At 41.4% G+C, this 27,859-nt stretch overlaps 1 protein-coding gene across 1 annotated transcript in view; it reads left to right on the top strand.

Annotated features, from left to right (window-relative positions):
• Positions 1–27,497, top strand: part of LOC110491434 (anthrax toxin receptor 1) — a 29,108-nt gene extending 1,611 nt beyond the window's left edge. Inside the window, exons 2-18 of the mRNA XM_090202029.1 lie at positions 9,139–9,210; positions 10,154–10,225; positions 10,417–10,498; positions 10,611–10,641; positions 10,744–10,817; positions 10,931–10,999; positions 11,715–11,795; positions 12,037–12,097; positions 12,823–12,921; positions 13,078–13,147; positions 15,105–15,183; positions 15,401–15,496; positions 16,667–16,705; positions 17,525–17,623; positions 17,802–17,969; positions 18,175–18,255; positions 24,364–27,497. Coding sequence (XP_090058155.1) covers positions 10,158–10,225; positions 10,417–10,498; positions 10,611–10,641; positions 10,744–10,817; positions 10,931–10,999; positions 11,715–11,795; positions 12,037–12,097; positions 12,823–12,921; positions 13,078–13,147; positions 15,105–15,183; positions 15,401–15,496; positions 16,667–16,705; positions 17,525–17,623; positions 17,802–17,969; positions 18,175–18,255; positions 24,364–24,624 — 1,458 coding nt within the window. The 5' untranslated portion in view covers positions 9,139–9,210; positions 10,154–10,157 and the 3' untranslated portion in view covers positions 24,625–27,497. The remainder of the gene's footprint in view (positions 1–9,138; positions 9,211–10,153; positions 10,226–10,416; positions 10,499–10,610; positions 10,642–10,743; positions 10,818–10,930; positions 11,000–11,714; positions 11,796–12,036; positions 12,098–12,822; positions 12,922–13,077; positions 13,148–15,104; positions 15,184–15,400; positions 15,497–16,666; positions 16,706–17,524; positions 17,624–17,801; positions 17,970–18,174; positions 18,256–24,363) is intronic.
• Positions 27,498–27,859: the final 362 nt, after the last annotated feature.

Genomic DNA, 27,859 nt, shown 5'->3' with positions numbered 1-27,859 from the left:
GGTACAGGTTAGTTTAAGTAATTTGTACATGTAGGTAGGGGTGGTTATGCATAGATAATAAACAGTGAGTAGCAGCAGTGTACGAAATAAATGTGGAGGGGGGGGGGTCAATGTAAATAGTCCATTGGCCATTTGATTGATTGTTCAGCAGTCTTATGGCTTGGGGGTAGAATCTGTTAATGAGCCTTTTGGTCCTAGACTTGGCACTCCAGTACCGCTTGCTGTGCGGTAGAAGAGAAACAGTCTATGACTTGGGTGACTGGAGTCTATGACACTTTTATGGGCTTTCCTCTGACACAGCCTATTATATAGGTCCTGGATGGCAGGAAGCTTGGCCCCAGTGATGTACTGGGCCGTAGGCACTACGGTCAGATGCCGAGCAGTTGCCATACCAGGCAGTGAATCAACTCTCGATGGTGCAGCTGTAGAACTTTTTGAGGATCTGGGGACCCATGCCAAATCTTTTCAGTCTCCTGAGGAGGAAAAGGTTTTGTCGTGCCCTCTTCACGACTGTCTTGGTGTGTTTGGACCATGATAGGTTTTTGGTGATGTGGACACCAAGTAACTTGAAACTCTCGACCCGCTCCACTAGAGCCCAGTCGATGTTAATGGCGGCCTGTTCTAGAGGTCGACCGATTATGATTTTTCAACGCCGATACCGATTATTGGAGGACCAAAAAAGCAGATAACGATTAATCGGCCGATTTAAAAAAAATGTATTTGTAATAATGAAAATTACAACAATACTGAACGAACACTTATTTTAACTTAATATAATACACCAATAAAATCAATTTAGCCTCAAATAAAATTAAACATGTTCAATTTGATTTAAATAATGCAAAAACAAAGTGTTGGAGAAGAAAGTAAAAGTGCAATATGTGCCATGTAAAAAAGCTAGCGTTTAAGTTCCTTGCTCAGAACATGAGAACATATGAAAGCTGGTGGTTCCTTTTAACAGGAGTCTTCAATATTCACAGGTAAGACGTTTTAGGTTGTAGTTATTATAGGAATTATAGGACAATTCCTCTCTATACGATTTGTATTTCATATACCTTTAACTATTGGATGTTTTTATAGGCACTATAGTATTGCCAGTGTAACAGTATAGCTTCCGTCTCTCTCCTCGCCCATACCTGGGCTCGAACCAGGAACACATTGACAACAGCCACCCTCGAAGCAGCTTTATCCATCGCTCCACAAAAGCCGCAGCAAGGGGAACAACCACTCCAAGTCTCAGAGCGAGTGACGTTTGAAACGCTATTAGCGCGCACCCCGCTAACTAGCTAGCCATTTCACATCGGTTACACCAGCCTAATCTCGGGAGTTGATAGGCTTGAAGTCATAAACAGATAAATTCTTGAAGCACAGCGACGAGCTGTTGGCAAAACGCACGAAAGTGCTGTTTGAATGAATGTGGTTTGAACGAGCCTGCTGGTGTCTACCATCGCTCAGTCAGACTGCTCTATCAAATCATAGACTTAATTATTAGGTCATTAATATGGTCGAATCCGGAAACTATCATCTCGAAAACAAGACGTTTATTCTTTCAGTGAAATACGGAACCGTTCCATATTTTATCTAACGGGTGGCATCCATAAGTCTAAATTTTCCTGTTACATTGCACAACCTTCAATGTTATGTCATAATTACTGTACCGGAATTCTTCGTCCTCCTCTGACGAGGAGTAAGAAATGTCGGACCAATGCGCAGCGTGTTATGTGTTCATGATGTTTATTGACTGAACACTGAAAATACAAAATAACAACGTGAAATAAACGAAAACCGAAACAGTCCTGAAAGGTGCAGAAAAAACTAGACAGAAAATAATCACCCACAAAACACAGGTGGGAAAAGGCTACCTAAGTATGATTCTCAATCAGAGACAACGAACAACACCTGCCTCTGATTGAGAACCATACCAGGCCAAACACATAAACACAACATAGAAAAAATAACATAGACTACCCACCCCAACTCACGCCCTGACCAAACTAAAACAAAGACACAACAAAGGAACTAAGGTCAGAACGTGACAATTACGTAAAATTCTGGCAAATTAGGCGGCCCAAACTGTTGCATATACACTGACTGCGTGCAATGAACGCAAGAGAACTGACACAATTTCACCTGGTTAATATTGCCTGCTAACCTGGATATCTTTTAGCAAAATATGCAGGTTTAAAAATATATACTTCTGTGTATTGATTTTAAGAAAGGCATTGATTTTTATGGTTAGGTACAGATTGTGCTTTTTTCGCAAATGCGCTTTTGTTAAGTCATCCCCCGTTTGGCGAAGTTGGCTGTCTTTGTTAGGAAGAAATAGTCTTCACAGAGTTCGCAACGAGCCAGGTTAGCAGGCAATATTAAGTAAATATGCAGGTTAAAAAATATATACTTGTGTATTGATTTTAAGAAAGGCATTGATGTTTATGGTTAGGTTCACATTGGATCAAGACAGTCCTTTTTCGCGAATACACACCACATCGATCATATGAAACGCAGGACACTCTAGATAAACTAGTAATATCATCAATCATGTGTAGTTAACTAGTGATTATGATTGATTGATTGTTTTTTATACGATAAGTTTAATGCTAGCTAGCAACTTACCTTGGCTTCTTACTGCATTCGCGTAACAGACAGGCTACTCGTGGAGTGCAATGTAATCAGGTGGTTAGAGCGTTGGACTAGTTAACTGTAAGGTTGCGAGATTGAATCCCCGAGCTGACAAGGTAAAAATCTGTCATTCTGCCCCTGAACAAGGCAGTTAACCCACCGTTCCTAGGCCGTCATTGAAAATAAGAATGTGTTCCTGCCTAGTTAAATAAAGGATAAATAAAGGTAAAATCGGCCAAATCGGTGTCCAAAAATACAGATTTCTGATTGTTATGAAAACTTGAAATCGGCCCTAATTAATCGGCCATTCCGATTAATCGGTCGACCTCTAGCCTGTTCGGCCCGCCATTTCCTGTAGCCCATGATCAGCTCCTTTGTCTTGCTCACGTTGAGGGATAGGTTGTTGTCCTGGCACCACATTGGCAGTTCTCTGACCTTATGTAATATATCTGATCTAATTTGGACATATTTTAGATAAGTTCTCATCTGGTAACACAACTCGTAGATGATGTATGATTCAATGTTGATAGATTTCTATATGTGCAAACTTGTGTGGCCCTGATGATGAGGATGTTGGTGCTACTAAGCGAAGTTCCTGACTTCAAACAACCGGATGCTCGTTAGTGACATCCCCTCATCCCTCAGGCCTGAGTTGTTTATGAGATGCGCAGGCAAGTGTTTTTACAACACCAGTATCGCAATACTAGGAAGTAAGGAAGCAAAGGAAACAAAACATGAAGCAGACTCAAGTCCTAATGTTGGTGGAAAAAACTGTCTTGTGTTGTCACCCAGAGTCACATTTGTTTTTTTTGCAAGCTATAGCGCACCCTATTTTGCAAAAGTATGTTTTAATGGACGTTTTAAGTTAATGGATGTTTTAAGTTGACTCTGCTTCATGTTTTCTTTTTTGCCAAGAAGAATCTGGTGTCATAGTATTGCAATACTGGTATCGTGACAACACTAGCACAGACCATATTCTGGTTGAGATGTAGATTAAGGGCATTGGGTTCCTGACCAGACCTGAACAGGAAAAACTCTGGGCCTTAGTTGCATCCCATAGGACCAGGAGGTTTTTCCTCCGGGTCCGGCTCTTGTCACACTGCATAGGGCTAGAACTAGGATACAAATCAAATCAAATTGTATTTGTCACATGCGCCGAACACTGGAGTGGCTGGAGTCAACACTTTGGTCTCGAGTTTCTTTGAATATAAATCCTGTAAATTTCACGACTAGTTTATGGAAAAATCTCCCTCAGCCAAGTGGTCACCGAATAAAGAAAATCGGACCATGTGGATATCATGAATCATTACTGTTAAGGTCCAAATGGGTAGTGGATCAAAGAGAACCAAGCTAAAGTTATCCCTATGTTGTGGAGTTCTATAGGCCTACTGAAGTATGACCATATAATTAGTAATTTAATAAGATCTCTATGGGTATGACTTTGAGCTTAATCAGACTGGTAGGCCCTATCCCGCTGTTTTATAAGGAACACAACTAAATGTATTGTTTTAGGGCATGTTTCTATCACTGCAGACCAGTACTGATGCCAAATGTTCTGCATAATAAAAATCATCAAAACTCACTCCCTACCACTGTAGCTAATGCTCATCAGATGTTATGGGAAAACACCCTAGTTTTACTTTTGGTCTGCTGACATCACTTCCTTGCCCTTACTTCCTTATCTGTAACCAGTTCGCTGCAGCCTGCAACAAACACTCGAACTGGACAGTTTTATCTCAATCTCTTTATTCGAAGACTCAATCATGGACACTGTTACTGACAGTTGTGGCTGCTTTGCGTGATGTATTGTTGTCGCTACCTTCTTGCTGCCTTGCTATGTTGTTGTCTTAGGTCTCTCTTTATGTAGTGTTGTCTCTCTTGACGTGATGTGTGTTTTGTCCTATATTTATGTATTTTTGTATTTTATTTTTTTATCCCAGGTCCCCATCTCCGCATGAGACCTTTTGCCTTTTGGAAGGCCGTCATTGTAAATAAGAATTTGTTCTTAACTCACTTGCATAGTTAAATAAAGGTTAAATAAAAATAAAATAAAAAACACATTTCCATCCACAGTTTTTATGTGAGTAAAGTCATACTGTATAAAAAATAATCACATCAGCTGTGATGGAAACAGGAAGTTTCGGGTACAATTTTATAAATGCCAACAGATCATTTGTTCGTTCGACATGGTGGCATCTTTTTGTGTCGGTAACATTAATTATACGAGACATGGCAGTGGAAACACCTTCAAGCGCAATTATTGATATAATAACCATAATATCAAAGTAAACTTGGAGTCACGCGATGATTTGTTGTGTGGTCCTCACAATACGACTCGGAAAAGCATGCAGTTTATTAGGCTACAGATGAAATAAGTTTTGATGAACTTCACAGTGTGGTGAAAGTGCAAGGTGGACTAACCTACCCGCAGAGCCTACCCGCAGAGCCTACCCGCACTGTATCTGCTGTTGTCTAGAGCACATGTGTCAAGACCAGACTAGGCACATTTGCTATTTAACGCAACAGTATTTGTGACATAACTATAGGTAGAGTTGAAAAAGCTATGGAAACACATTGAACATTTGATTTTTATTCGGTCCTTGAACACTTAAGTGAAAAGGTACATTTTGTGTGCAATTCGTCATCACGCACAGAGTTTTTCCAGCAACAAGTCTGTTTGGTGGAAACTGGCGGGAAAATTCGCATATTTTCTTAATGCAGATTTTGGGGAATATTTGCATGAAAATCTGTCGCTATTCGGATGGAAACCTAGCTACTGCCACCTGCATTTACCTCTTGTAGGACGTAAAATAGACAAGATAATAATGCTAGAAGCTCTGATGCCCTAGCAGATTCCTACAGCCATACTGTGTGTCTTGACCCGCTTGGCCTTGATATAATTGTTTTCTGATCAGCTATGGGACAATAGGAAACAATTATATTTGGCACCTGTGTTTTCCCAATAGAAGCTGCATGTAGCAGCCATTTGTTCTTCCTTTTCAAGTCTACATCATTCTTCACAAGAATGTTAATCATTGCTAAAATGTTTTTTTTCCACAGGCCAACATTGAAGTTGGGCGTTAAGTTGTGATCATTTTTAAAATCCAAGCCAACCCGAACTACATCTGGAGTCTATAAATAATGTAAACATGTCAAGACTTTCTCACTGTGGAATGTGTTGTTTTTCTCTCTCCTGGACCATGGTGCTGCTCTGGCCTCCATAACGCATCAGAAGAAGCCTTTGGCACGTGTGTTTTGCAGGAATAAATGCCTTGTTAAAGGTGATGCACTATGAAGAAATCACGCCGCCATTTCCTGGTTGCTAAAATTCTAAAAGATAACCTAATTTCAGTTTATGTGACAAAACAAGCAAGTATAGTATAGAGCAGGGTTACCCAACTGGCGGCCCGCGGGCCAAAATTTGCCAGCGGGCGATTTTATTTGGCCCCCAAGTTTTTTTAAATTATTATTTTATTGTTGGACATAAAAGACTGTAAACATGCCAGCAAATCAGCTCCAAATGATTTTCATTTTGGAAATCTGTTCCAAAGTATTCCCACGCGTAATAGACAGATATACAGTAAGTGATCATATACAAATGTCAGCAAGGTTTGAAATTATTCTGTTTTAGTTCAATCTTGTGTCCGTTTGGTCAATTTGCCGTTTACAAATTATTAGTAATTATGTTCCGAACCCCTGACCATCATCAAGAAAATAATTGGCCCGCGGCTGAATCAAGATGATGATCCCTGGTGTAGAGAATCATTGTACCATCTAAACCGCTGTGAAATATATTTTCCATAAGCCAAAGTATTGTATTTTTGTATTGTTCAAAGCCGCAAGTAAAAGATGCAAAAACTTAAGAACGGGAGCCATAGAATTAATGCACATAGAACAGATCTACCGCTTCTTAGACTTGCTTTCAACGAGAATGGCAGATGGATAACTCACATTTATACGTGAGTCTATTTAGAGAAAATAATATTGCACCCAGAGAAAGAGGGTGAGAAGAAGAAAGAGAGGGAAAAAAAGAAAAAAAATCCAAAAGGGAGTGAGAGTAAAGAAAGATTGCAGTTGGAAGCCTAGACACAGCAAGTAGGCCTCAAGCTAAAAGTAGGTTAATGGCCTCTCCGTACAAATCCATGTGCATAGTCAGTTAAATTGGAGTAAGATCAATGCTTCGCAGACTGGGGTGGTTCTTAACATGCAGCAGGCCCAACTGGAAAGGGACCCTACAGCTTCATGGTGTTGTATTTTCCTCTCAACACTCAGAAGCGTGAGAGCAGAGCCGTTTACTGAACACCTGGGTCTGACAGAGCCTTTTCCCCCCCACTTGTTTTCTGACATCCCTGGCCTAGACCGAATGAACACTCTCTCTGTCTGTCTCTTTCTCTCCCTCACTCACTTCATTTTGCTCATTGTAGTGGTGAGTTTTCACACAGTCAGCGGAAATAAAGGCTTGATTAAAAATATATATATATATATATATATATATATATATATATATATATATATATATATATATATATATATATATATATATATATATATATATATAAATGACCCTGGGCTTTCTTGTTTAAAGTAAGAAATTCTCTCCCTCTCAGACATCTAGCACAGTCCTGAGTGTCCAAAGGTGTTTGGAAACAATACAGCTACAGCCGTCCGATCAAACGCTGTAGTAAACTAAATAGCTGTTGTTTATGGCCCTGAGGCCATAGCCTGCCATTCGTCTTATGTCATTTGTCTGTTGTGCTCGTTGGTCTGTTATTCCCCAGGACAGATTTCAGTGGGTTGGTTAGAGCACAGCCCTCACCAATCCTGATATATTTGGGCTGTGTGGGCTGAAAGACAAAAAAAATGGACTTGTTGTTGGAGATCCATGGTGGATCTTTTCTGTTTCCCCCAGCAGCAGAGACATTAAAGAGCCAACGCGTGGTTTTAATTATCCCAGTCATCCGAATGTTACCCCGCTCACTCTCTCTCTTGGCTATGGGGTTCCATCAGTTTCAAAATGAGTTTCATATGGCCCGACATGTGCCGTTTATCATGTACGTATAGTCAGAGGATTTATCAATTATATAACACTAGACAAAGGAAACGTGCACTCTTTTTGATATGATATAAGCTCAAACTCCTGTCATCAAGAGCTCAGTCATTCAACAAAGCTGTTGAAGCTTGCAATAACAACTTCCAAAACTTTTGAACTGTGATGGTTTGACTCAGTCTATTAATATTGTATCAAAGAAAAAGTACCACAACATTTTTCTTCAAGGATCTCACAAGACAATAGCCCACTTCCTTTCCTAATGCTGTTTATACAGGTGAGAAAACTGCAAGCTAGACTCCAATCCCACGACTGCCTGGTACCTCAGAAAACATTATTGTCCAACACAAATAATATCCATTGTGATGCAAAAAAAATAATAATCTCCAAGGTGGGGGAGTCCTTAGCTTCACTCCTCTTAGAAAATCACTGAAACACTATCCCTATATGGCTGTACTGTACATGAAAGAAGCCATTTTGAGGTGTAGTATTTCCCCCGTAGTAATGAAAGGAACGGCATGCCTGACAGATTGGCTCTTCCCTCGGATCAGAGCAGTCCGACTGTGTCTGTTCAAGCCTCTTCAGATGAACACTGTTTATTCAGCACATTTGTTGCACATCCAAGTGTGACGCTCGCCGGCCTCCTCCACAAGTTCTATTTGGTTGAGGTTTGTTTACTTTGACAAGTATTGTCCTCACAAGGTGCTTTGACTCTGTTGAATGCAATGTTTGTAAGGCTTCTAAAGAATATACTCAACTCTAGCTGCACAGTATGTCATGCCTGTTTATCCAACACATTAACGACACAAATATACACCAAGAAAACCAGTGCGGAGACTAAAATGGGAAAACAAGTTCATGTTATGTCTGGTGCCCAGATTGTAACTATTACATCAGACATCCATGTGAGGCTTCGTCAGCAGCGTTGTCGCATTTCAGGCTACTGCTTCATCCATCCGCTAACAGCGGTTTGGTTCAGTTCAATAAATTAGATAATTTCCCATGTGTAGTATTCTTCAGTAACGAGTCACCGCCACAACCCCCAGCCAGGTCCCTTCCCTTCCGAACTAAGAGGAAATGAAGCTCTTCTCTGTGGAGAGCATTCAGCTTTCATAGGGACTATTTTATAGGGACTATTACTGCTACTAGGTTGCTAAGTTACAGACTTGGTCCTCAGATGTGTCCTAACTCACTTTCCTCCTTTTCCCTAATAAATGGGGTTAGTTTGTGTCAATAGAGATTCTTCTGCTAATGTTCAAATGGCTTGTGTTTTCCATGACATATTGTTTGGCCAATCAGCTTACTGATAACCTCTCTGTTAGGATTTTGTGTTGACTTTGTATGTCGCAATAGTACAAACAGTTCCTGTACTAGGAGATGTTGGATAAACATTTAGGAAATGTGTCACATGTGGGTTTAAACAAGGTTAGGTTGTAGGATATAACTATTCCTCTGTTTTCTTTCTTTATAAGATCTGGCAGTGTCAAACACCACTGGATAGAAATCTACTCCTTTGTGGAGCATCTAGCTGAAAAGTTCATCAGGTAAGGGAACATCACAAAGATATTTTGTTGTCAATCAGGGCCTGAAGAGGCAGCATGGCTAGTTCCTGCACAGAGGTGAGTTGAATCGGGACTGTCCGATTGGCTGAGGCCACGAGCTGGAGGTGATAGCGATCTCTCATGTGAGGGTGGGTGAAAGCCAGACTCTGCGGCGTCAGCCAGAGAAATAAACAACACGCATGCCGGAAAATAGCCCTCAATCGCCATCAGCATGGAATTCTGTAAAAGCATTTATTTATTAATAGGAAAAGTATCTTCATTGCTGCTTGGCCTGTAGTTGCAGGATCCATCCAACGAGCTTTAAGAGAAACAGCACTCGACAACACATAACCCCCTCCCCCAGCAAAAAAAAAATGATTTCCCCAATGGAGCACAGACTGTCCATGTGCTCATTCACTTACCAACCAACCGCGGTAATGGCATGTGTCATGAACATAATGGCAGCTCGAGAGCTTCAAGCTGGAGGACAAAGACATACATGACCAGAGTGCACAGCGATGTCAGCTAGCTATTCCCTTAACGTCAATAGCTAGTAAGCTTCCTCCGATTGGGTGGTATTGTTTTTCCCCATCACAATAGTCTCAAAAACAACATATGAATCCACCAAATTGGGTCCAGAGTCCTTGTGAACATGGCCCATAAACAAACAATAGGATAGAACTAACCACAGAGAATTCAGTGATTTATGCTTGAATGCATGGACATGTTTCCATGTGAGATCCATGTGTTTGCATGTCACAATAAATACATGAAATACATGATTTGGAGAGTGTGTCCATTGTGTGGTCCCGATTTTTAGTTTGTTTGTTTATGTGTTGAGTTCTAACATAGTATGGCCTCTTTGAGGCTTGACAAAAGGAATTGTTGAACGGTTCAGGACCACCATAGTATCTAACCGTTGTTTGTGTGCTGTGTTGTTTTACAGCCCAATGTTGAGAATGTCCTTCATTGTCTTCTCATCCAGAGGAACCACTCTCATGAAGCTGACAGAAAACAGGTACACTGAAAATATTGGTTAAATGCATCCCAAATGCCACCTTATTCAGTTTATAGGGTGCATTTTGGGATCCATCTGTTTTTCTTGAATGGGGAATAGAAGTGGTGATGACTATTTTACTCGGTAATGACATTTAGACATCAGACCAAGACAAAAAAAAATTATGACGTGTGATTTGTGTTGTTTGTCAGGGTGGAGATAAGAAAAGGATTGAATGTGCTGAGAAAAGAGATACCTGGTGGAGACACCTTTATGCACCTGGGCTTGGAAAGGGTATTTATCTGCTCCTGACATGGTCTTACTTTATCGTGTTATACACCTGTTTAACTTTTTTCATTTTTTTATTTAACATAATGAGAAGAATAACATTGTCTTCTCCTTTCAGGCAAATGAGCAGATACACCATGAAAACTTTGGTGAGCTTCCAATGGCATCTGTCACTAGGGTTAGACATAGCAAAGATCACTCCATACTTGGCAATGTTGGGGTCATACAATTGATTGACCTCTCCGTTACAGGGACAGCAAGTGTTATCATTGCCTTGACTGATGGGGAGCTGAACGAACACCAACTCGTCACTGCACAACAGGAGGTAGGCAAATTGGATTGATATAACATTCACCTTCCTGTTGATGTAAAGGAAAGACAATGTTAAAACAATGTTCTCTGGTGCTGATTCTTGGTTTCCCCCCCCCCAACAAACAGGCAGAGAGAAGCCGGTCTCTAGGAGCTATGGTGTACTGTGTTGGAGTAAAGGACTTTAACGAGACACAGGCAAGGGTTTAGTTTGCAGTAAAACATGCATGTCCTACTCCCCTGTCAAAACACATTTAGGAACCTGTTGTTAACAGAAAATTAAATACTGTAATTACATCTAGTAATACTACGCACTCAATATTATTTCACAACAATGATTACAATATGTGCTATTTATATTTAGTAACCCATTTGTAGACTATGTATCCCATAATTGCATCTACCTACACATCTTGAACCAGAGTTTGCTTGTGAGGTTTACAGGGCTACTTATACGCCAGGCTGAGCAGTAATGAAATTGGGCGTTTTGACTTGCATGCAAACGATTACCATATTAGCTAAGGAAGCAAGCTTCAGAGTCATGCAGTGTTTTAACCTGATTTTGTATGCATCGTTCTACCTCCCAGATTGACTTTCACTAAATGTCTGGATATAACATACTGTACTTTTCCCTTCATCAAGGTTGTTTAGGCCTCTGTCCAATGTCCATTGTTCATCAGGATTGTACGTAGTGTCCCTATCATTGTACTGTTATTTCCCCCCTAACCTGGTCATGCATGTAGAGAGAGATGAAGGTACAATCACCATACAATATAATTATATGGTTATTTCATCTTAAATCAAGTGTTCATTGAACTCTTCACCGAAGGTGAATGGGTCATGATGTGTGTGTCTCTGGTTCCTGAGCACTGGGTCTGTGTAAATTAAACCTGTTCTCTCCATCCCCCTGTAGCTGGCCACCATAGCAGACACCATCGAGCATGTGTTTCCTGTGATGGGCGGATTCGTAGCCCTGCGAGGAGTGATCGACTCGGTAAATACACACTGGCCAGGAAGGAGAGACTTAGACCTGTTTCACGAAACATACAGTACCTTCAGAGAAAGATCAAATAAAGTTGAAAGGTCAAAATAGACTGTTGTAAATGTAGCCTTTAGCTACTGAGTGTCTCAAATTTGAAGAACCTGTCTCTTATTTCGATACAGAATCTTCACAAGATATGAGTCACCTTTAGCGTCTTTAACCTTGTCAACTCAATCATTTTCTCCTTCTCCAGATCATCAAGAAGTCCTGTATTGAGATCCTAGCTGCAGAGCCCTCCAGTGTTTGTGCAGGAGGTGAGGTCCCTAAAGGATCAAAGCAGAGCAGCACTAGTTCCCTGTCATTGCCTAAGTGCTGTGCTCATTTCATTAAGGGGCCAGGCTGGTGCCCTTCCCTCTGACTGGGGCTCAGCTAGCTCGTATTCATTATGGCACACTGTAGCAAAACATAGAAAAACATTTTGAAATGGAAAACGGCAGGTAGCCTCGCGGTTAAGAGCATTGGGCCAATAACCGAAGGTCACTGGTTTGAATCCCTGAGCCGACTAGGTGAAAAATGTGCTCTTGAGCAAGGCACTTAACCTTAGTTGCTCTGGATAAGAGCATCTACTAAAACTAAAATGTGTTTCTTATTGGAAAATTCTGTTGTTTTTTTGGCCATTTGGTACCTAATGAATGGGACCCTGATCACTCGAATGACCCCAACAGACAGGAATCCCCATTGGGGTTAATGGAGGGTAGTGTATTGGGAATCTTGTAATGAAAGGGTCTCTAAATGGAATGTCCATGTTTAATTTATACTGGCCTGCCAAATGGAAGTCAATTTGATAAATGACTAAAAAGTCCCATAAGACCTGTGTACCCCGAGCATGATGTTTTCTGTATTTTATTTAACCGATGTTGACAAGTCAGTCTAGCTACTCTTGTATGCTACCCAACATAATTGTGCAAAGTCTGATAGCCTATGATCATATTACATGTATGTAGTATTTTTCTAAACTCAGGGTGTGTCTTATTTCCAGAGAGCTTCCAGGTAGTGGTGAGAGGAAACGGTTTCCTTCACGCCAGGAACATAGAGCAGGTGTTGTGCAGCTTTAGACTCAACGACACCCTCACCATTAGTGAGTACCTGCTTCCATTTACACTTCATCTACAGTAGGCGGAACCAGGTGTTTCATACCCATGTGTGTTTCCAGCTGTAACATGCATGAAGAACTACAGTCGATTGAAGAAACAAAACGTATTTAAGTAAACCGAGTGTTTGGCTCTCTCCATAGATAAGAAGCCTGTGGAAATCGAAGACACGTTCCTGCTGTGTACGGCTCCGGTTATAGATGAAGTTGGGCAGTGAGTACCTTTTTAAAAAAAAACATATTTTTTAATTTTTAAATCCGTTTTAAGATGGTCAGAGCTATCACTGTTTTTAAGCACTGGATGAGTGTGTGTTCCCTCGCATTTCTAGCCGATCACCCCCCAAGCCCTCCCACATAAACACACTACCAGAAGAAGCCTGCTATTCATTAGGTTGTCTTAACGGACCCTGTCAGGGCCAAATTCCACTCCTCCTCTATTCTCTCTCTCTATAGGCCAATGAGTTCATTCAGGTAGAGCCTCATTGGTTAGAGCCCTGTGTTTTCATAATGAGGACAGTGTTATGGTTGCCCCATCACAGGTGGCTGGTGGAACCTTAATTGGGGAGGAGGGCTCATGGCTGGAACGGAATTAATGGAATGGTATCGAATGTGGTTTCCATGTGTTTGATACCATTCCATTTACTCCATTCCAGCCCTTACTATGAGCCCTCCTCCCCTCAGCAGCCTCCTGTGTGCTCCATAATCCAATAACAGATACATCCATCATCAGGCTGCCTCGTTTCTAATGTAGGCCTCAGAATCTCCAACATCAACAAACCACTTCAGAACCCCATTTTTAAGAACTTATTGGATCAGATCATAAATTGAGGAATTAGACAGCAATGGTAAAAGACTTAAGACTCTGAGGGCTCTTTTGACCTTGGACGAGACAGTTTAAGGGAGACATTAAACAAAAGTACATGACGTACTTTCCAGCCCACAAACTCTCTCCCCCACCCACTATTTGTGTTCCCCCAGACTCAAAACCCTGTTACTCTCCACTCCTCTATTCCTCTCTCGTCTCCCTCCAGCCCACACCCCATTCCCTTGCCTGCCTTACTCTCTCCTCTACCCCTCCAGCCCTCACCCTCTTCCCCTGCCTGCCTTACTCTTTCCTCTACCCCTCCAGCCCTCACCCCCTTCCCCTGCCTGCCTCTCCCCTCTACCTCCAGCTTTCTCTTCTACCCTCACCCTGCCACCTCTCTCTCTCTCTCTCTCTCTCTCTCTCTCTCTCTCTCTCACTAACAGCTCTGATCAAAGCAGCAGAACGTCTGCCTTGTGCAGACCCTGCCCTTTCATCTGCTTGTTTAACAGATGTCTAACACCACACAGCCAAGACTGGCACTTCCTGTCTTCCTCTCTGTCTGGTATTTTATTCCTGAACATCCAGTTTCTCTAGTTAACTCCCTCCTCCTTCCCTCCTCCTACCCTCTCTCCCATTGTTTTTCACCATCTTTTTCTCCTCGTCTTTCATCTTCTTTTATTCTGTAGAGTCATCTAGCAGTTAGCACCCCATGGTCAAATTGATCATTCTCCCCTCACACACATGCACACGCATACTCACATCTCCACAAAATGTGAACATGGCCCAAGTCCAACTGACCATATTTTTTTCCCTTGATCGTTACTTCTTTCAGGGATAAGAGTGGAGTCTACACAGCCGTTTGCTGGCACTGAATTTAACCCACGGACTCCAGACAGCCAAACCAAATAATGCTTATCAGTCCAAATGCCCTAGTTCGCATATCCTGTTGATCAGTCTGCGTGCGTTGCAACCCTAGAAAATGCAGGGAATTCCAAATTAGGCTTTTTATCACCAAAGTTTGAGAAGTTTTCCAGGCTCCCTGAGGTCACATGTGAATAATTGTTTTGCACCCAGAAGAGAAAGGTACTTGCAGTAGTTTTTGGAGATATGAAGAAATGTGGGCATCAACTGTTTTTGATCGGGCAAGGTAAAAACCTCTCTTGGCTGAAAAAGGGTTAAACCAACTTTGATACCAGTGCCCTACTTAGTCTCAGACATGTAATAACATGTCTGCGCATTAATAGTTTTGTTTGCAAAGCTCTCTTTGTGTGGCACCTTGGCACTGGACAACTGTGCTCTTTTGCCATTCAGTGGTCTTGGGCAAGCAGGTCTTAACTAGCCTAATTTGTCTGTTTTTGTGTTTCAGGGTTGTTTATCTACAAGTGAGCATGAATGAAGGCCTGTCGTTCATCACTAGCTCTGTACACATCACCACCACAGAGTGTGTAAGTATGCTCTACCAAACACATTACAACTACTACTCAAAACTTACTAGAAATTGTCAAATGTTGGGAAACAATTATCCAATTTCCATGATTTTGCATTGAATCTTTGGTTTGTTTCTTCTATCTGAATCGTGTTCTGTTTTTTATTTCTGCTTCCTCCTCCTCCTAATGTTAGTCGTAACCCTGTCTTAACTCTGTCTTTTATCTTCCCTGGCAGTTTGATGGCACCATCCTTCTCATCACCCTCCTGGTTCTGTTCCTGTTAATGGCCGTGCTGTTCATGTGGTGGTTCTGGCCCCTCTGCTGCACTGTGGTTAGTGTAACCCTCCATTAACAGTTGGTTCAATATGATGCCGATTATGGGCCATGTGTTATTTTACAGGTGTAGGATTTTAATTTGATCACCCGGTTGCAGGAGAACTTTCCTGCAATGTATGACATTTAAAACATGTGGTGTATTTGTGACTTGAAAAGGCTTCTGAAGTTTGTTATTTCCACTTGGAAATTTCAGACATGATTTTTATATCAAATGTATCAACCCCTACAAAAATGTCCATTCATTATAATCCACATAATAATTCAAATTTCCTGTTACTGCAGGATTATTTTCCTGCTGTAGCAAACTGGCTCAAATTAAGGTCCTACATCTGTATACTGTATAGAGTAGACCCTATAGCAGAGTAATTTTCATTGGAATGACTTATGTAATTACCATAAACAAAGTAACCTGGTTCAATCTAATGACAATTATGTTGTTATTGTTTGTAAGGGCTTTTACTTACCAGAAAACATTACTTTAAACGTTTGTAACAAATTTCTTTCAGTTTTGCAGTTCATTCAGATAATAAATGATACATCTGTGGTTTTCCTTTTGTTGAACATTCTTTATTTGGACAATAAATGATGATTGCCTACTAAATCTATTTTTCAACTATAAAAAAAATCATGTTTTTTTGCAGGATACTTTTCCTGACGTTCAAGAACGGCTGAATTGTTTTTCCTTGTTTTTCTGGTTGTCTTGATACAAGTTTGACCATCCAATTATGTCAGATCTACAGGAGTGCAACTTTCGCCACGGCGATACATTCAGGCACATGGGAATGATTAGAATATGGCAAATATTAGACAGTTATTGCATTCTATCCATTCTGGCTTTCTCGGGCTACCTGAGACATAAAACAGATAGGTGGGAGGGGATACAGGCTGTAGCCAATTGATTCATGCGCAATTTACCTCAATGGATAATGAAACACTTCAGCCACTACATTTTTATTAGACACTGTAGTTTTCCTGGTGTCATGTCATTACATCCAGCTGTTTTATCAAAACAAGATTGTTAAATGGATACGCACCCTAGCAGGCGATTGTCTAATCTATTTTCTATGCAAACGTTCTAAATGTTGAAAAGAAAAATCACTGGAAACATAGCTAGTATCCAACAATTGATATTAATGTGACTTTCTCCCCTGAACTTCCTGTCAAGGTGATCAAGGAGCCTCCTCCGCCACCCCCTCCAGAGCCAGTAAGTCAGCTCTTAAATCTCTGAAAGTATACGCATGCATTATAGACTATACACACACACACACACACTCAGTCACACACAGGGTCTCAATCATAGCACAGGCCTATTAGTGAGCCAGGGAACGCATCATCAAACTCAGTGGGGTCTATGCTCAATATAGATGAAGTTCCAAGAAAAAGCAACAGTATTCAGATGAAAAATCGAAGAGTAGGTGACAAAATGTTAAGTGATACAGTCATGAGGCCTTTTCAGGGCATTTCGCCAGAGAAGTTGATTACAAATAATAAGTCTTTGTCACATTTTCCATGGATGTGACACAGCTGTTCGTGAAGCAGAGGCATTATATTCTATTGATCTCTGATGCATGAATGGCCTAAAGCGCTTACTAATTCTCTATTTTACTCTCACTGGGAGTCTTTCAATTCTATTTCCTTTTTGGCGGAATTCTTGTTTTACTTTCGGTGGAGCTATTTTGTTGGTGTATGAAATAAGCTTTCATACAAGGCAAGTGAGATAAATAGCTTTTTGTAGACGCTTACTATCGTGGCCAAGACTACGGGAAAGATGCATAATATCGTAACACATGAACAGAGACAGTAGAGACAGTAGATCTCTATTATAATATGACAGACCAGCTAGATCTACTGTATCTATTATACTATGACAGACCGGCTAGATCTACTGTATCTATTATAATATGACAGACCAGCTAGATCTACTGTATCTATTATACTATGACAGACCAGCTAGATCTACTGTATCTATTATACTATGACAGACCAGCTAGATCTACTGTCTCCTATCTTTTCTCTCCGCCAGGAATCAGATGATGAAGATGGCATGCCCAAGAAGAAGTGGCCCACCGTGGATGCATCCTACTATGGAGGAAGAGGAGTCGGAGGAATCAAAAGAATGGAGGCGAGTTGGATCTAATCCACTTTTGACATTGAAATGGTCAAGTCTTTATCCTCCATATTTCCTCACAAACACACCAAAGTTGGAACTTTATTATAGACTACATCACTGCCCGTGTGTAGTATGTAAAACCCCTTCTGCGGGTACTGTAGGTCATATAAGCTGTGTTCCACTCCTACAGGTGCGCTGGGGAGGGAAGGGTTCAACGGAGGAGGGGGCTAAACTGGAGATGCCCAAGAACGCTGTGGTGAAAATGCCCGAGCAGGAGTTTGAGCCTTACGAGCCCAAGCCCAAGAAGGCCCACAACAGGAAGCCAGCCGCGGATAGGAAGTGGTACACTCCCATACAGGTAGAAACACACTTATCTTCTCTTTCCTTTCTTCGTTTCTTTCTAAGACTAGTATGTACACTCTCTTCCTCACTACCGCTACTTTTATAATAGGGTACTGTGTAGTATGAAAGAACATATTGGCCATGCACACTTACCAGTTTGCTAGCTAGAATGTATTTTTGACAGTATTCACTGTAGTCGTTTCTCTGTCTCTTGTCGGCAGGGTAAACTGGACGCCATTTGGGCCCTGTTTCGCCGCGGTTACGACCAGGTCTCTCTCATGAGGCCTCAGCCAGGAGAACATGTGAGTACTAAAGCCTTAAAAAACCCTGGGAGCCCAGCCTTAGTCCAATCCCTCATCAGACAGTCCAATCCCCCAAAAACGCCCCTGCAGTGGCCGACACCTCACCAGTGCCAAGATTCATGACCAGGCAGAACCCAACACCTGCTTCAAATCAGCCATAAAAGGGAAATAAACCAGGACTGTGGACACACTCCAGGAAGTTCCTCTTAATGTTTTAAAATCTCTACTTTCACATGTTTTAACTTTGCAATGCTGACCCTTAGTATCAAAATGGAGATTGGAGTTTGGATTGAAGTTGGTTTTGCTCTAGATATGCACTTTGGAGGGCTGGACTATCTAAGGGACTGTATCCCATAGATCTCTTTCCTTTGAGAGCTGCAGCTAGCCTGTTGAGATGGCACCTCTCCAGGTCCTAGTTAAAATCATGCGTTATTTGCAGAAAATCTTCAATAGCCCTTTTTAACTGGAATTCCACATTTAAAGAGTATTCTCTCGGCCAAAAATAGGAACTGAGAAGACATGACTGTACTGCCAGACAAGCTCTCAACAACGACACGGGAAGTCAGCTTTCGACCGCAAAGAGGAACAATGATGATTAGCGTCCTTCAGATTTCTCTCGGACAAAAAGATGTCGATACTTTGTTCAAAGGGTTTGACCCAGGAAAGCTTTTAACGATCGCCACCTGCAAAGGGTTACGTGACGCAATGCTTACTCCAGCGGAATCGTTTCCATCTTTCCGTGTAATGGCGTCGCCTACTTTAGTAATTTGCGGTCGGTTACGAAGAAGCACAAAAATTCAGAGGCAGGCCTACTTGTACTGGTGTAACATGTATTTTTTCCTTCAGGGAGGAATGAACACACATACAAGGCAGAGGAGCTATTTTCTTTCCTGTGTAAAGTGTTGCCTGAGGAGACCGGGCCATGCTTGTTGGTAACACAGCTCTTTCACTCTCACACACACACAGGCCATATTGGTGTTCACAGAACATGTACAGGCCTTGTGTGTTCCATTGGATCCATTTGGCCAAGGTCAGATCTGGTTTCCCGGCAGACATATTTCAGTCTGTTGCTATGTTGCATTTTATCACCACGCAGATTGCTATGACGACGCCTGTATCCTGAATGGCACTATTGAGAGAAGCTTTGGCTAAAAGCCTTTCCAGTACAATTCCATAAAACACGACTGAATGCTCCTCGTATCCACAGTAGAAAGGCTGATCTATCAATCCCAGTTTCCTTTAATTTCATCAGTTTACAATGGACCTGCTATGTCCCCTAGTCTATGCATCCTATGAATACAACTCACGTAGCTATTGATCTAACTCCATGACTACTGAAAAACAGAAAGGCAGCATCTGTTGCTCTCTCTTTCTTTCAATTTCAACTCATGAGGCTTTGTTGGTATGGGAAACATATGTTTACATTGCCAAAGCAAGTGAAGTAGATAATATACAAAAGTGAAATAAACAATAGAAAATGAACAGTAAACATTGCAATCACAAAGGTTCCAAAAGAATAAAGACATTTCAAATGTCATATTATGTATTAATGCAGTGTTGTAATGATGTGAAAATAGTTCAAGGGAAAATAAATAAACTTAAATATAGGTTGTATTTACAATGGTGTTTGTTTTTCACTGGTTGCCCTTTTCTTGTGGCAACAGGTCACAGATCTTGTTGCTGTGATGACAACAGTGGTATTTCACCTAATAGATATGGGAGTTGATCGAAAATGGACTTGTTTTCGAATTCTTTGTAAGGTCTGTGTAATCTGAGGGAAATATGTGTCTCTCTAATATGGTCATACATTTGGCAGGAGGTTAGGAAGTGCATCTCAGTTTCCACCTCATTTTGTGGGCAGTGTGGCATAGCCAGGTCTGCATTCGCCGGCCTTTCTCAATAGCAAGGCTATGCTCACTGAGTGTACATAGTCAAAGCTTTCCTTAAGTTTGGGTCAGTCCCAGTGGTCAGGTTTTCAGCTTTCTAGTTTGCTCAGTTTTTTTGTTAATTCTTTCCAATGTGTCTAATTATCTTTTGTTTTCTCGTGATTTGGTTGGGTCTAATTGTGTTGCGGTCCTGGGGCTCTGTGGGGTCTGTTTGTGTTTGTGAATCGAGCCCCAGGACCAGCTTCTCTCCAGGTTAATTTCTTTGTAGGTGATGGCTTTGTTATGGAAGGTTTGGGAATCGCTTCCTTTTAGGTGGATGTAGAATTTATCAGTTATTTTCTGGATTTTGATCATTAGTGGGTATCGGCTTAATTCTGCTCTGCATGCATTATTTGCTGTTTTACGTCGTACACATATTATATTTTTGCAGAATTGTACATGCAGAGTCTCAATTTGGTGTTTGTCCCATTTTGTGAATTCTTGGTTGGTGAGCGGACCCCAGACCTCCCAACCAGGTCTAACAGAATCTGTGCAGAAAATCTAGGTCTAACAGAATCTGTGCAGAAGATCTAGGTCTAACAGAATCTGTGCAGAAGATCTAGGGGCTGCTGTAGGCACTCCTTGGTTGGGGACAGAAGCACCAGATCATCAATAGACATTTGACTTCAGATTATAGTAAGGTGAGGCCGGGTGCTGCAGATGATTCTAGTGCCCTCGCCAATTTGTTGATATATATGTTGAAGAGGGTGGTGCTTAAGCTGCATCCCTGTCTCACCCCCGGCCCTGTGGAAAGAAATGTATGTGTGTTTTGCAAATTTTCACTGCACACTTGTTGTTTGTGTGCATGTATTTTATACTGTTGTATATTTTTACCCCAACACCACTTTCGATCAATTTGTATAGCAGACCCTGATACCAAATTGAGGTGAAAACTTTTTTTAAATCAACAAAGCATGAGAAGACTTTGCCTTTGTTTTGGTTTGTTTGTTTGTCAATTAGGGTGTGCAGGGTGAATCCGTGGTCTGTCGTACGGTCATTTGGTAAAAATCCAATTTGACATTTGCTCAGTACATTGTTTTCGCTGAGGAAATGTACGAATCTACTGTTATTGATAATGCAGAGGATTTTCCCAAGGTTGCTGTTGACGCATATCCCCCAGTAGTTATTGGGATCAAATTTGTCTCCACTTTTGTGTATTCGGGTGATCAGTCCTTGGTTCCAAATATTGGGAAAGATGCCATAGCTGAAGATGATGTTAAAGAGTTTAAGTATAGCCAATTGGAATTTGTGGTCTGTATATTTTATCATTTAATTTTGGATACCATCGACCCCACAGGTTGGGGGGGTTGTATTTTGTCCTGTAGTTCATTCAATGTAATTGGAGAATCCAGTGGGTTCTGGTTGTCTTTAAGAGATGATTCTAAGATTCGTATTTGATCATGTATAAGTTTGTTCGTTGTTATAGAGCCAAAAACATTGGAGAAGTGGTTTATCCATAAATCTCCATTTTGGATGGATAATCCTTCATGTTGTTGTTTGTTTAGACTTTTCCAATTTTCCCAGAAGTAGTTAGATTTCTGACGTGCTGTTTTCCCGTAGTGTATTTCTGTATTGTTTTAGTGATTCACAATAGTGAAGGCGTAGGCTCAGGTTTTCTGGGTCCCTATGTTTTTGGTTGGGTAGGTTTCTCAATTTATTTCTTAGGCATTCTTCATCAAACCATTTGTCATTGTTGTTCATTTCCTTAGGTTGTCTGCTTGACATTTTGGGATTTGATAGGGAAGCTGAGAGTGGTTAGGTTTTCTACTGCCAAGTTTACTCCTTCACTATTACAGTGAAACATTTTGTCCAGGAAATTGTCTAGAAGGGATTGAATTTGTTGCTGCCTAACTATTTTTTGGTATATTTCTATACTACTTTCCTTCCATCTATACTATTTCTTAATATTGTGCAATTTCTTTGGCTTTGATGCCTCATGATTGAGCATAGCTCTGTTCAAGTAGAGTGTGATCTCCCCTTCTCTACCCCCCCTCTCTCTCTCCCCCCCTCTCTCTCTCCCTCCCTCTTTCTCCCTCTCTCTCTCTCCCCCTCCCTCTCTTCCCCCCTCCCTCCCTCTCTTCCTCCCTCCTTCCCTCTCTCTAACTTCCTCCCCAGCTTTACTGTGGGATTCTCTGTGCTGGTTTAGGACACCCAGACACACTCCTTGTTTGCTTAGTTTCGGTTGAGTGTGGTATAGTGCAGTGTGTGTGCGCTTGTGTACTGTGAGTACAGCCCTACAGGGTATGATTATCTGTGCATAGTCTGGTTTAGTCATATCCCTCTCTCTTTGTGCAGCCCTAGTCTTAATTCGCTGGCTCCACACCGCTACATAGGACCACAGCTATGTCTCCAAATACTCTCAACTTCTCAGCGAGCTCCTACATAGAACATCATGTGTTCGAGCAGATCGCCTCCTGAGGTTACATTAGAGGCTTTGATTTAACGTCTGACAGAGTGTTCGCAATGCGAACGACATGATGTAATAGCGAGCAGAGATGACCGCGAGAGTCGTCTCAACCAGTGGGGGGGCACATGACAACCATTCTGACGTAACACAGGCTAGTCTGTTTTATGAGCTCTGGGTTTTAATGGTAGACGTTAGAAGAGGGAGGTTTGAAGGGGCATCGTTGTTTTGCCTTTGTAAAGTCTCGCACCAGATTCTTCTATTGGTTTTTCAATCAATCCATGCTTGTGCACCCCAATACGTCAGACATGTTTTTAAGTTATGTACCCAGTAGGTCCCTCAGGTCCTCTGGCACTGGCCTTTTAATTATCCTAAAGCCTAGGACCAAGATGCACGGAGAGGCATCCATTAGTTATTATGCCCCTAGCCTCAAGAACAGCCTGCCAGAGAACCTGAGGGGGGCTGAAACTGTGGACATATTTAAAAGAGATCTTAAAACACATTTTTTGCTTTTCCTTAGGGTGCCTTTTATTCCTTCAGTTTTATTGTAATTATTTTGTTTTTATCCTCTTATGTTTGTTGTGTAGTAAATATTTCAGTTTTTATTTATTGTTTTCATTAGATTTTTTCCTGTGAAGTACATTCAAATCAAATCAAATTTTATTGGTCACATACACATCTTTAGCAGATGTTTTTGCGGGTTTAGCAAAATGCTTGTGTTCCATGTCTGAAATGTGCTGTATAAATAAAGCTTGATTTGATTTGACCACAGTGGTTCAATGTTATGAACTCGCAGAAAGGTTGCTAAAATGAGCCTCTCTCAAAGGGTCTGCAGAGAACGTATGCACTGAGAATGAAAGAATATTTGATTAGAATCCATGACCCTTCTCATGTTCTCATCCTGTTATTGACTTGATTGAATGTCAGAGACCGAGTTTGTTTACCAGAGGATTTCTGTATTTTTTCTACCCTCATATATCATTTACAAGTCAAGATGAATGGAATGTGTCCTCTGTTGTTTTCATTGCAGCCACTCAGGGTGTGTGTGTGTGTGTGTGTGTGTGTGTGTGTGTGTGTGTGTGTGTGTGTGTGTGTGTGTGTGTGTGTGTGTGTGTGTGTGTGCGTGCGTGCGTGCGTGCGTGCGTGCATATGTTAAATGGCTCTCCAGTATGACCTAGTAAGTCCATGTCTGCCTAGCTGCGTGGGGAATGGAAAAAGGGCCACTGGGATGTCTGTCTGTTAAGGGCATAAATCTGAGTTAGACCATATACCGCGAGAGTGCACTGTAAGACACCACTGTGGTCGAAGTTAGGGGTTCTCACTATGTAGGGAAGTAGCTGTGGTGGACGAGAATAAGGAGCAAAAGTTTATGCTGCAAAAGGAACGTATTGCTTTGAATTGACTCAAATCACAGCAACCCCCCCACCCCCCTCTGTCTCTACATTTCTCTCTCTCTCATTCTCCATATGGTGCTATAAACAACTTGGGGTTATTGGAAAGCGGCCACAGTTTCATTGGTAACAGAACATTGGAACAGTTTCATTGGAACAGGACATTGGGCTGGGAGGAGAGGGTACAGAGGTCACAGCAGGGGCTGATGGGTAAGACACCTGTGTACTGTACGTGGGAGGTGAGCTGGACCATGTGGGGGAGGGGAGGGGGGGGTGCAATGTAATCTGAGTTATGTCTTTACTGTAGCTTAATGGGGTTCTGTATACCTCCTGACTTTTAGGACATTGATCACCATGTAATTGGATGTTACGGTCTCTTTCCCCCCAGGGTCGATGCATCAACTTCACCCGGGTGAAGGACGAGGCAGCGGCAGCAGCCAAGGCCCCTCCTCGGGCCCATAGTCCCCCTGCTCCAGACTACCGTCCCCTGATCCGCCCCACTACACCGCCGCCAGCACAGACCAGCTCGCCCCCGCGGGCACCGCCCGTCAGCCAGCTACCCCCGGGGCCACCCCCCTCCCGCACCCCCCCAGGGCCCCCCTGCCCCCCTCCCTCGCGCCCCCCACCGTGCCCCAACAACAGACCATGAAAGCGATTTAGGGACCCCACTCCAATAAAGCAATAGTCCCCGCTGCCAAAGATGCTCCCTCAACCAAAAATAAACATAGTATTTATTTGAGTTGGGGTGAATTTAGCAGGAGATGTAATGGTTTGTTGCTGGACAGCAAAATATTTAGTCATAGGAGGAAAAATACTACAATGGGTGAAATTTGTTTATCAACTACTGAGTATCCGATGATGGTAAGTGTCAAGGTGACAGTAGAGTAGACTAGGCCTTTGTGTGGCTTTAGTTATCACTGAGTCGATTTACTTTCAACCACAAGGATTGGATTTTTTCTAGTATGACGAACCTGCTGTCAAACCAATCTAGATTAGCTTTTTGCATCTCTCTTTTGTGAATATTTACATATAGCTTTTTAGATCTCTCTTTTGTACATTGAAAGATTTCATAAGGGCAAATTGTTTAGGGGGTCACACAACAGGGCTTGATTATGTTTTTTTCTCTGGTGTCCAAATTAGTTAAACTCAGTTTTAGCCAGTGGTGGAAAAAGTAACGAAGTCATACTTGAGTAAAAGTAAAGAGACCTTAATAGAAAATGACTCAAGTAAAAGTGAAAGTCATCCAGTAAAATACTACTTGAGTAAAAGTCTAAAAGTATTTGGTTTTAAATATACTTAAGTATCAAAAGTAAATGTTTTACTTTTGATGATTTTCTTGTTTTATTATTTTACGGCTAGCCAGGGGCACACTCCAACACTCCAACACTCCAACACTCCAACACTCCAACACTCCAACACTCCAACACTCCAACACTCCAACACTCCAACACTCCAACACTCCAACACTCCAACACTCCAACACTGCAACACTGCAACACTCCAACACTCCAACACTGCAACACTCCAACACTCCAACACTGCAACACTCCAACACTGCAACACTGCAACACTCCAACACTGCAACACTCCAACACTGCAACACTCCAACACTCCAACACTGCAACACTGCAACACTCCAACACTGCAACACTCCAACACTGCAACACTCCAACACTCCAACACTGCAACACTCCAACACTCCAACACTGCAACACTGCAACACTGCAACACTCCAACACTCCAACACTCCAACATCATTTACAAAAGAAGCAATTGAGTTTAGTCAGTCCTCCAGATCAGAGACAGTAGGGATGACCAGGGATGGTCTCTTGATAAGTGTGTGAATTGGCCATTTTTTCTGTCCTGCTAAGCATTCGAAATGTAACTAGTACTTATGGGTGACAGGGAAAATGAATGGAGTAAAAAGTACGTTATTTTCATAAGGAATGTAGTGGAGTAAAAGTAAAAGTTGTCAAAAAATATAAACAGTAAAGTAAAGTACAGATACCCCTAAAAAAAACTACTTAAGTAGTACTTTAAAGTATTTTTCCATAAGGACTTTACACCACTGGTTTTAGCCCATGTGAGTTAGTCCATATTCCCATTGAGAAACCGATTCTCATTACTCCCATTTGGTAGTGTTGCCGGAAGCCATAAGCGTATAAGCATAAGTTGACACTGAGATACTTTTGATATGGACTGAACGTGTAAAATGTGTATATTTGCTTTGATTAGTAAATGGAAAATCATACATAGCGTAGGAGATGTGTATCGACAAAATCTGGCATTTTTAAACACTTTGTTGGTCAATATCTGAGAGTGAACCCAGGTTTACCTAAGTTAATATTTGGTAATTGTGCACATTGAATGCAGTTCAGATATGGCATTATTTTAGTTTTTTATCCCTTTTGACTCATGAACCTCTCAAATGAAACAACCAAAGTGAGGTCATTGTTCTGTCATCATGTTTTTACATTCCCAAAACTACACTAATTTGATACCTTGTATCGTTTACCTTTTGTTTTTGACCACAATCACATTGCAACTGCAGGGCAGTTCACCACGTCTCTAATTTATTAACCCCCAGACCTAGAGGAGGGTACTTGAATACGACAAAGGTGTCCACTGACACACTGTGCATGTAAACAAACTATTCACGCAACTTCATACGACAGCGTTTCTCAACCCCATTGGTCTATAGTCCGGCACTAGGTCATGGAATATTGCTTCCTTAGTGCAACTGTACTTTATCAAAAGGCTATTAAAACATGATGAAATCTGAGGGATTTTTCTACGAACCAACACCGATTCAATCAAGTCCCCAAAGGAGGAAAAACTACAGCATGCCAGTCCTTGGTACAGACAAAGGTTGAGGAACACCAATTAGAAACGTTTTACACTCGGTACCTTTCAGGATTTTTCTACTTAGATTTTTCTACTCTCTTTGTATAATGTACTTCATTCGATTATGTACTATAATACCATTGTGTTACTATATTCCTTTGATATCTTGTAGCACTGCTGAAAGCGGGAGGATGATGATGATGATGATTGAGAGGTGCATACATTTACTTTGTTTTTATTGGTACAATAGCACAAATAAAACTAAAAAGGCACCCAAGTGTAATATAAAAGTTCTGCTTTTTGACAATGATGAAAGCCCTCCATTTCATTGACTGGATTGATGGCTTTTATTAGTACATCACCCCACTCAAGCAATGACATATACTAGTTAGAGGAGCAAGCAACAACATTATATACACCTCATTATTATGTCGTTTTTTTTTTTTATCTCTATGCTTCAGAATGACCATTAGGACCTTTGTGGAGTGGTGTTCTGAGAGAAAAAAAACTCTGAGATGCTAAATGTTAGCCATTGTTTTACATGTTAACCATTGTTTTACATGTTAACCATTGTTTTTCATGTATTAATGGGAGTACTGAAACAAGTATGGAAAGACATTCATGTGTTCAATGTTTTTTTTTAACAAGTATTAATAAAGGTTGACTTCCAGGCTTTTATATGTGACTAATGGGTTGGTTTTATGTGTGTGTGTGTCAAAATCCAATGAAAAATGTTATTGGTTGCGTACACATATTTTGCAGAAGTTCTCGTGGGTTTGGCTAAATGCCAATGTTCATAAAACAATACGCGCAATCTGAAAAATGTAAAGAAAGGAATTAAGAAATATTAGAACGAGTAATGTCAGAGTCCAGAATATAAATATATATGTATATGGACATTATGGGCAGTATATGACAGTATATTAATTATGGACTGTGTGTGCGCACGTGTGTGTGCATGTGTGTGTGTGTGTGTGTGTGTGGACAGTATATGAATTATGGAGTGTGGGAGAGGGAGAGAGACCTGGCTGAGGTGAGTG

Source organism: Oncorhynchus mykiss, chromosome 16 (assembly GCF_057628025.1).
Source record: "Oncorhynchus mykiss isolate SJ-2025 chromosome 16, ASM5762802v1, whole genome shotgun sequence".
Lineage (NCBI taxonomy): Eukaryota > Metazoa > Chordata > Actinopteri > Salmoniformes > Salmonidae > Oncorhynchus > Oncorhynchus mykiss.
This window is presented reverse-complemented; position numbering and strand designations above follow the sequence as displayed.